The sequence below is a fragment of the Kryptolebias marmoratus genome, linkage group LG16 (assembly GCF_001649575.2).
Source record: "Kryptolebias marmoratus isolate JLee-2015 linkage group LG16, ASM164957v2, whole genome shotgun sequence".
NCBI lineage: Eukaryota > Metazoa > Chordata > Actinopteri > Cyprinodontiformes > Rivulidae > Kryptolebias > Kryptolebias marmoratus.
In genome coordinates, this window is record NC_051445.1 from 22848915 (window position 1) to 22859357 (window position 10443).

General features: G+C 40.9%; 1 protein-coding gene across 2 annotated transcripts; it reads right to left on the reverse strand.

The window, feature by feature from the left end:
* Window positions 1-201: 201 nt before the first annotated feature.
* On the reverse strand, window positions 202-5356 carry LOC108234153 (transmembrane protein 74). 2 transcript variants are annotated; one of them, XR_003039019.2, is made up of 3 exons: window positions 5169-5356; window positions 2941-4639; window positions 202-309 (listed from the first exon to the last, which is right to left on the reverse strand). XR_003039019.2 is itself a non-coding variant. In XM_017413111.3 (2 exons), the coding sequence occupies exon 2, from the start codon at window positions 4577-4579 to the stop codon at window positions 3734-3736; it is 846 nt and encodes a 281-aa protein (XP_017268600.1). In that variant the 5' UTR covers window positions 4580-4639; window positions 5169-5356; the 3' UTR covers window positions 208-3733. The 2 variants fall into 2 exon arrangements, 1 of the variants encoding a protein (XP_017268600.1); XM_017413111.3 differs by having other exon boundaries at window positions 208-4639.
* Between the last annotated feature and the right edge of the window lie 5087 nt (window positions 5357-10443).

Sequence of the window (10443 nt, forward strand, 5' to 3'; positions counted from 1 at the left end):
TATGAGCTTTAAAATATATTGAAAATAAAGTTAGAAAGAAAGAAGTCAAATGAAAGACATTCCCAACAACTTAGAACTTGATTCTCACGTTCACAGTCGACACCATCAGGAAGACTTGTTGAATGAATCTTTTAGACATCTGTTACAAAGAGTGTAGAGTTATGGCTTCTATAAAGAGAAAATGACAACACTGACTCATTTGGGATGTTATTTTTTATTACCTTCTTGGAAATTTCTTCATTTAGCATTTTAATGCCATTTTGAACTGTCATGTTTGTTTTCAGGGAGGTACACGCACACTTGTCAGCTCTGTGGCAACAGAAAAAGCACATGAAAAAGAACACAAAATTAGATTTTTTTTTTACTGCCATAGGCTCAAACACAGATTTCCTCTGAATTTCCTATCATGAGACACCTGCTTTTTTATTTGTTTGTGGATTTTGTGCATTAACCAATTTAGAAAATATACCTATATATGCTGAGAGAATATACATAGGAGCAAAACAAATCACTGAAGGCACAGCAACAATGTGACCTCGAGCTGTTTGCCTCAAAGTAATCAGCCTACACGTCTCATTACAGGAGGCTGACTCATGTTGTTTTGAACATAAGCCTTGAATCAGGGTCACACAGCAAAGGATGAGAAACCAAGGTAACAGTCACACTGCATGAGAATCATTAGCACGTCTTGCACAATGCAACATTTGGCTGTGTAAACAAATGTATGCAAATAAGACTGAATTTTAAATGTTCTTGAATGATTTACGAGTCTGCATCCAAAAAACCTTTGTCTTTTGAAAGAATTTGACAAAATTGTCTTGAGGTTGCAATAAAGCTATCAGAAAGAAAGAAATTTTTCCTAACATGGACTTAGCCTAGATAAAAACTGACCGGTCTCGTTTTTTGGGGGTATTAACTTCTTTAATCAAGTTTCCACCTGATACACCTCTTTTACCATACTTCTAATGTTAACCTACAATCATTTTATCAGTAAATCACTTTGACATACCCCCAGTAAAGTCCTTTAAAGAAAGATATCCCACATTAGAGGGGTAATTGGCTCTTTGAAGTCATGGCAGCTTAAGGTCTTGGAAGTAGGGCAACTCTTTCATGTGAAATTAGTTATGCTTAAACCCATCTTCAAACAGTGGATGGAAAAAAAGAAAAGAAAAGAAAAACTGGCTGATAAGGAAAGGCTGATCAAGCTTGAAGAGTTGCAGATACTACATTTCTGATTCTAATTTTGTTTTTGAAAGGCTTGTACAACCCCAGTTCCTAAAAAGGTTGAACGTTGTGTAATATGTAAATAAGAACAGAATGCAATGATTTGCAAAACTCAGAACCCCAAATCTATTTTCAGTGGAGCATAATAAACATGTGTTTAGTTTTTAGTTTAAATCAATTGTTTAACCCAAAAGACTGAACCATTTTTTTGAAAAAATAAAATGTTATTTTGAATTTAAAAGGCAGCAACACATCTCAAAAAACAGTGGAACAGGGTCATGTTTCCCAATGTGAAACATCTCTTCTTCTTTTAAGAATAATCTATAAACATCTAGGAAGAGAGGAAAGCAGCTGCTGGAGGTTTTGGAGAGAATTTTGTCACATTCTGGGCTGATGTATGATTCTAGCTGTTCAACAGTTCTTCTTTGCTGGGATTTTGTTTTATGTTGTGTCTAATGTTTTCAACTGGTGAGAGGTTTGGACTGCAGGCAGGCCAGTTCATCACCCGGACTATTTCACTACATAGCTATGCTGTAATGGATGCATTATGAGGTTTAGTATTGTCTTGTTTAAATATGTGAGGTTTTCCCTGAAAAAGAACTTGTCTAGATGGGAGCAATAGTTATTCTCATAGTTGTATATACTTTTTACATTGATGGTGTCTTTCCATATGTGTAATCTGCCCTTGCCAATGACACTAATGCACCCCTATACCATCAGAGAGGCAGGCTTTTTTTTTTTACCTGTGCACTGATAAATGGCTTGATGGTAGAGAAGCAAAGTTTGTGGTTTTCAAAATGAATTTAAAATTTTGATTCATCTGACCACAGAACATTTTCCACTTTGCTTCAGTACATTTTGAATAAACTTTAGATGGCTGTGTTTCTGGATGATGTTCACATCTGGCTTCTTCTTTGCCTGATAGAGCTTTAAGCAGCATTTATGGATGGTACAGTGAACTGTGTTTATAAATAGTGATTTGTAGAAGTGTTCCTGGGTCCATGCAGTGACGTCCAGAACAGAATCAGACCTGTTTTTAATGCAGTGGCCCCTGAGGGCCCAAAGATCACAACTATCCAATATTGACTTTCAGACTTTTAAAATATGAAACTACTTTTTTTCTTAATTATACAACTTTTAGTTGGTGATCATATTTCATTGTGAATAAAACATGGGTTTGAGATTTGCAAATTCTTGCATTTTGTTTTCATTTACATTTTACAAAACATCCCAACTTTTTTGAAAGTGGAATTTTAGGTTAAAAGGAACACTTACATGCAGGAGGATGGAGAACAGCACTGAGGGTAGATGATAAGAAGGAAATGCAGAATAAAATGCTTACAACAATCAAACCAGTGTGTGGCTTTGGCTCAGATGCATCAGGCCTTAGCACTGCAGCAGAGAGGAACTGTCACTGGATATTACCGTGTGGACCACTGAGCTGATTCTCCTACTACACAGCAGACAGGGACAGCTTTACAGCCCTGCTTACTCCCACTCACATGCCCTGGGGACAGACACATTCCCCTTCTTCCTGAAATGTGTCCATGTGCAGCTTTTCTGTTGGAAATGTTCACATTAAAAATGAATAACCCTTATGATAAATAGAAACCCTCAGAGGCTGCAAAAAAATTTGATTCAGTGCTGGTCACACTGAGCTCTGATCACACTCTCTGTTCATTTTAATGGCATTGAAATGATATGTGAGCAACTTACCAAACTTGATGTAAATGATCACTTCACACTACGTATTTTGTTTGATCTGACAGATGACAAAGAAAAACAGAACGCAGATTTGTACATGGGAAGTTCAGGGTGAAACATGTTTAAATTAAAGGCCTAACATTTCTTGAAGAGTGCATATTGCCCACTGCCTAAAATCATGTTAAGCTAAGAAACATGTAAGTTATGAGTGTTTTGGTCAAACCTTGAAAATAACAGATCTCAAATGATGTTAGCACTCACAATGTGTTCTACATAACTCTCAGCTACCATCACAACAAACCTTAGCTCAATATCTATAAATTTAACTGAATGATAGCCATGTTTGTGTTGACTAAAGTCAGAAAGTTGTGTCAGCCATTTTAAATTGGGTTGACTCCATAAGTTAATCGCATGTTGAGCCAATTATTACTTTCTGAGAGTTTCAGTAAAACCCATCCATTAATTCATGAGATACTTTGTTAACAAACAGGCAAAATTGACTCTGACAGTTACTAAGTGGGGGATGACTTTCAGCTATTACCACACCAAACTTTAGGTCAATATCTAAGACTCACTGAATTAGTCATTTTTGTGTTGGCTAAAGTTGATTAGCTGTGGCACCCCTCTGAAATCTAATGGACTCCAAAAGGTAATCAGTTGTAGATTACTTTCAAAAATTCCAAAATTCCATTAATGACATATTTTGCTAACAGATAGCTACAAGCACACACAGATAGACAGAAATCATGTGTGTGAATGACATTAATTCTCCTTTAAACACATTTTTTAGAGGCAGAGGAGCAGCTCAAGTCAAAGTTTCCACCGTTTCCTCCTCTAGGGACAGGCGGGCAGAGGAGTGGCTGGGACTGGATCTGGTTTTCAGGCTGATGGAGCCGTACAGTTTGGCCGAACGTTTGGAGTAAGCCACGAGCTTCCTCCTGTACATCTCTCCCTTCCACATGGAGATCATCAGCAGCGTGGAGAGCACCACGCCGCCCAGCGTGAGCAGGCAAAGCCCCGCTATGACGCAGCGGTCCAGGTGGGCACCGATCCGCGCGCTCTCCATCTCCAGTCTCTCCATCTCGCGCGCGGAGACGCTGTCACGGTCCACCACCACGTCCCGAGGCACGGCGTAGGAGATGATCACCAGGGAGATCCCAGTCACTAGGAACGTGACTGCGCTGATGAAGCCGTAGTCTACTGACGTCCCGGAGCTCTCCGTGAAGGACAGGTCATCTTCGGAAATGAAGGACAGCTCTGGGAAAGTCTCAGAACAAGGCTCTCCGTTGCGTACGGGCCTCAGAGTACTTTTACAGCTACTATCCGGGCTGGCCAGCCGCAGGTTCACATTCTCATCAATAAAAGTGAAAGATGTCTCCAACTCCTCATCGCAACAAATTCGGATTTTCTGCTCACCGAGGGGGCAAAGTCTCCCTTCGGCGGCCGCCCTGCGCGGCGCTGTCCTCGGTGCTGAAACACACCGGCAGTTGCTGCTGCGGCCCGGAATGCCGCCCCCCTCCCCAGGGGGCGCCTCTCCTGTTGATCCACCCGATTTACGGGCATTCAGCGCGGAGGAAACCAGGTCAAGGACACCAGGAATGTCGGGCTCTTTGCCCCCCTCGTCCACGGGAAGCTGCGCTGCAGAAGCCATTCGTCACCCGAGGGTTCACTCTGAGCCGTCCCCCCGCGGTGTCTTCACTCCACACCATCCCTAAACAGAAACCACACACCGGCTCGGGGTTAAATACAGCATCTTAATCAGATTGCATCGTTGGAGAGTGTTTTCCTTGAGGAACAAACGAGCAAAAACTTGAGAAGTTGCTCTAAATGCGCATGTTTGTGGTCATGCTGAATTAAAGCGCACTTCAAAGTAGAAAGGATACTTTGGAAGGCGCTTATAGGTCGGTGATTAGCTAAATACATCCGTATCCAATTAAGAAGCACTTCACGTTTAAACCAAGACTGAGCTACTTGCTTTCAAACAGGCAATATATGTGGGCTAAAGTTATCAATTCAAAGCAAATATATTCATACATTCTTTTCTATAGATCAATTTCCAGGTTTAAGCAGAAGCAGAAAGCCATCTGAATTCTCCTGCACACTTTATCCGAATCCAGCAGTAGCTAGAGCTTAAGCTGCTCTGCATAAGGGTGGACCAGGCATGCACAATCCGCTTTTATTTATTTATTTTCTAATCCCCGTCAAAATGCCTCTTCAGGGCTGCGCAAATACAGACTCACCGCGCTACTTCAGCATCCCGTTCGACTTCTCTTCTTCTTCATCCGCAACACCGGGGCGGATGAGACCACACGAGGTGCAGAGGGATAAGAAAAGCGTTATCAGAGAGGAGCTTTGAATGGATCCAGTCACCCTCCTCCTCCTCCTCCTCCTCCTCTTCGTCGTGCACGATGCTGTGGCGGAGGGGAGCTTCTCCTTTAGTCCCTCCCACACTCTGAGCCTATGAAGCGCTGAAAGGAGAGCCGCTATCTGAGAGCCGATTGAGATCAGTGCCAGTCACTCAGCACTGAGAGGATGGAGGTTTGAAGGGCTGAGCCGAGGGGAGCCCCGGAACTGAACTTTTTTTTCTTCTTCTTCTTCTTCTTTCAGCTGACAGTGCGTCTCCGGCAGGAAACAACTGAGCAGAATTTGATGCAGCTGAAATGTCAGAGAGCAGCTACACTACAGCCTATAGGCAAATTCTGTAAAAATAAATAAATAATAAAGACACTGTAGAGGACCACAGCTTACTACAGTAAAAAAACAATCATAAAACATAGCATATCTTTTGAAGTGGAGTTCTGTGGAAAGGTTATACACAACATCTTACCTGTTGTAGATAGCTCTTTGAATGCTCTCGGTTTAAAGACATATAAAGATTGCTTCAGATTTATGAGTTAATGACTAGGTAAGAGTCAGGCCAAGTCTAAAATGGGTTACAGCCATCTTAAAACAACTTCAAAAAACTTCCAAAATCTGAGTGGTTTTTGTCAATGCTTTTTTATCAACTTTTACATTGCTGTCAATGATGCATTACATGGTTACTCAGTGTCTATATATAGTCTTTCATGCTTTTATTGCTGTCATAAATCGATCGTGGTCAAAGAAATTGACTTTCTTTACAAAAGAAATTAAAAAGACATTCTTCACTGTCAAATTGAAGTTGAAGTTGAAATTTCTACAGAGTAATACTAAAATTTTTTTTTATTTTTTTGTAAAATAAGTGATTGCATAGTTATTCACCCCTTTTAAAATGACTGTCTTAATTCAACTCAGAGAAAAAAAATATCGAAAAGCACAAGTTAGAAGATACAAAATTAAATCTAAACTAGGGCAGACTGCTGAGGAGCACTTGACCATAGAGTCTTTCACATCCTGTTTGACAAACCTTTGTGGAGATTTAATATGAGTTTTCTTCAACAGTGGTTTTCTCTTTGCCACTCTTCCATAAAGCTTAGACTGGTGAAGAACCTGGGCAACCGTCTCTCCCATCTCACCTGCTGAAGCATGGAACTCCTTTAGAGAGCTCACAGGTGTTTTGCTGGTCTCTCGCTATTCTAGCTTCAAGAAATAAAGTATTTTTTTTGTTTGTTTGTTTTTTATAGAAAAAATTACTTTTGCTTTGATACTGTGAAGCACTAACACATAGTTGCTATGTCACTTTGGTACACCACACTACAGAGGAACATATTTAATTTCCCCACTTCAGTTGTCCTCTCTGCAGGAGTTATCACAGCGAGCAAAGTCACATGAAATATTTGGCAACTGTTTTATGCCGGATGCCCTTCCTGATGCAACCTGGGCTTGAACCCATAGCCTCATGATTACAAGACCGTGGCACTGACCACTGAGCTTCTGCACTCACATCACCGGATATTCTTTTCTAGCTAATTTGACATAAGCAAATAGGATAAATTATTTCTTCATGGTGATGCATTAAACATTCACCTATATGCTCTTAATGAATGCATTCAGTGTATCAGAGAAAGCAGTCCAGCAGTGTAACACATATGACATTGTTAAACTGCATGTATCATACACCATCTGTTCTCTTGTGCCCTCTTTGAAGATTACTGGTCACTATGCTAAAGCCATCCTAATCCATGTTTAATCTAGAGATCTAATGGGTCATCTCATCTCTGAAGCCCCTTCTATAATATTTTTTTAATTCCAATCAATAGTGTTGACAGTTCAATTTTCCTTTATTTTCAGGTTACATTTTGTAAACCACAATCCACCATCAACCATTTCAGTGCTTAATCCCCCTTCAGACTGAATACTGCTTGTTTGCTGATTATTCCACCTTATTGGACACAAGCAGGCAGCAGCTATAAATATAGTTGCTACTTTTTCTGGAGTCCTAGTGGTTGGGTGAATGACTTTGGCTTACATCCCACATGACTCTATTTAACAAATGAGTAAAGATAGAATGAGGAGCATGGAAATCAGAGATGAGATTTACTTGACATCTTTTGTTCCCAAAATTAATTTGCAGGGACATGAAGTGGTGGACGAGGGGTTGGATACTCCTGAGTCATTGACTGATGGGTTGTAATGATTTATGGTTGGTTTGGTCTGATTGTAGTCAATGTCAGTCAATCCCATGCAGAGAGAGGTGTGGTGATTGGCGGTTTTGTGTGTGTGAGTGCTTCCTGGTGGGCGTCTCCTGAGCAGGCGACTGACGCCTCATCATCACTCCTCTCACACCTGTGACGGATCAGGCTGATCAGAGTTGGAGGAGTATTTAAGGCTGCAGTGTGAACCAGACCAGCGCTGGAGCATTGTTTACCATTTGGTAAAGTGCAGAGCCTCTGAGAGACTTAGCTGTGTTTTTTGTGTACTCCCTGTCGTGATCTTAGTCTGTCTTTGTTTCTGCAAACCTGTGTTCAGGATTACCCATCCTTCTGGAACCAGTCTGGCCTGCCTTCTACTGCCTGCCGCCTAATTAAGTACTCACCTGCTCAACTGAACCTGCCTGTTCCTGCCACCACTGTCTCCTGGATTCCAAGACTGGTCAGTCGTCTTAAGAATCATCACCTTACCTACACTTGGAAAAGTACTCACCTCACCTGGACCTCGATCTCTGGAACCTTCACCGGACCATCGCTGGACAAGGATCAATCTCGTCATCTCTTCTGTGTTCTGGACTCATACCTGTTCAGTAAGAACTATTCACACGGAACATTACCTGTGCCATACCTGCTGTTCCTCTCTTCTCCGATCCCATACTCGCCTCATTCTCCGCTCCTCAGGTCCTGGCTCCGGTTCCCCCTGTAAATATTCCTTGGCACTGTAAATAAATTCACTTCCCGTTACCTGCTGGTTTCTGCGTTTGTTTGTGGCCGAGCTGTTCGCTTGGGTATATCTGAAAACCTGACAAGAGGAAGTTGAAATCTGAGCATGCACTCCTCTTAGAGGCAACTATCAGATGCTATCTGTCTGCAACAGTGCACCACTTTTCCTGCTGGCAAGGACACCTAAACCTGGAAGAGGAGGGGGCAGCTTGTATAAAAGCTACACATCCTCACATAGTGTCTCCTGCTATATGCACACACCCTCACACGGACTAAAAAAAGTCATGAAACATGAATGTATGAGTGCTTTTTCTTCAACCTGCAGTGGCACAGGAGAGGTGAAGGAGATGGGAAGTAGAGGTCCCTCTAATTACAGCAGCAGGAGGGAGACGAAGACTCAGACTATGATGTGAGAGAAAATGAGTTATGAGATGAATTAATAAGTGAGGGCATAGCTGAGTTCAACTCACTTTCAGCTGATGGAGGCGCTGTTAGACTCCGACTGTGGCAGACAGTGCTGATTTACAGCAGTGTGAAATATGAAATAGGCTGCTACAAATTTAAAAAGCTCTTTACATCCTCACAATGACTGATGCAAAGAAAACCACACACAAACAGTTCTTACGCAGCGATTGGATGTAATAAAACAGTTGCAACCAAAATAACTGTCTGGTGTAATATAATGTAGCTTTTACATGCTATTGGAGTGACTTTGTTCCAGTTTTTACATTTAAATGGTTAAACCTTGTGTTGTCTTCATTTTTGGGTCAAACTAACGCAGGACATTTTGGGGGTTTTAAAAACAATTTAGAAAAAAAAAAACTTCATGACCAATTGTCATTTATTATTTTTTATCTCAATTTCAACCAATAAAGTTAAATTATATGATTAAGGTTTGCGACCAGTGTCTACTAGATCTCATTTAACAACTGAAGTGTGATTTGTTCTTTGTAAGAGGTTAAAACTGATGTTAAAAATCCACCATATGCAAGATTTGGGAGTCATAAAGTATCTTGGAAAAAACAAAATGAGATCATGTTTTCTTTGACATTTATTATTTTGAATGCCAACTCTCGATAAGTGAACATGAACTGTGCAGGTGGCACAGCTGGAGCCTCTGCCACTCTCCTCACTATGGCTAGAAAAGACAAAGTCCTGGGTTTATTTTGTCTTTTTTGTATGTGCAGTGCATGGAGCTTCCTTAGGTACCGGTCTGTGTCCATTGTCATTCAGATTATAAATGCATTACAGGCTGAGACATCCAGCATGTTGTAAAAGATCACCAGTAGCCACGGTAGCTTTTTTTTTTGACAGCTGTGGGCCTGCAGCTTGTCTAGGTTGTCCTTCCTTTGGTACCACATTTTTTGCCCTGTTTTGGTATGTATGATTCCAGAGTAGTGTTGGCCATGTATATATATTGGAATAATGGACTGGCCTTTTCTTTACATCTAAAAGCTCAGGTTAGGGCTCCGTTAGTTTTTCCATATTGTTCCAACCATTGTTAGCTTTCTCTTAAGATGTTCCTGTTCCAGACTGCACAATATAAAAAAATGTGTCACATGTAACATGACCACTGTGATTTTCTGAACCAAATCAGGAATCAGCAGCTCAAAGGATGACTTGATATCCTGAACACGAGTCACTGCAAATCACGTGGGCCCTGGTGCCATTCATATTATGTTAGCAGCTGAGCGGGGGTGGGGGTAGTTGGCTCTCTCACTGGGGTTGAAGACCATTCAGTCTGTTCATTCTTAGACAAATATGTCTGTGGGGCTCCTCCTGTGCCTTTCTGTGGCTCTCCTTGTGGTGTATATTCTAAATGAAACCCATCTTCAAATTCACTTTTGGAATCAGAATACTCTAACATGATTTATATTTCCTCATACTTGGAGACAGCCTCCTCTTCCACATCACTTTGTGCCTTTTGTCCTGCCTCTTTGATGCGCTTATGTAAGCGATATTCGTAGTTTGAGAAAATATTTGATGTTTAGAATGTTATAGGGGAAAAATGTATTGTGTACCATTTTTCTTCTTGTAAAAATTTGAAACACATCAGTTTGACCTAAATACCATACACAGATGAAACATTATCTTAACTTTTTCAGCATTTTGCCAAATAACAGGTAAGTGAGAAAAAAATATTCATTAACCTCGATGCTGTAATTTTGAGTCTGGTATATTTATGTTTCACTTAACTATACAAACTGCAAAAGTGATAACAAAG

What these genes read in the sequence shown, in the direction of transcription:
- LOC108234153 (XM_017413111.3), bottom strand. Translation starts at nt 4,579, where the DNA reads ATGGCTTCTGCAGCGCAGCTTCCCGTGGACGAGGGGGGCAAAGAGCCC.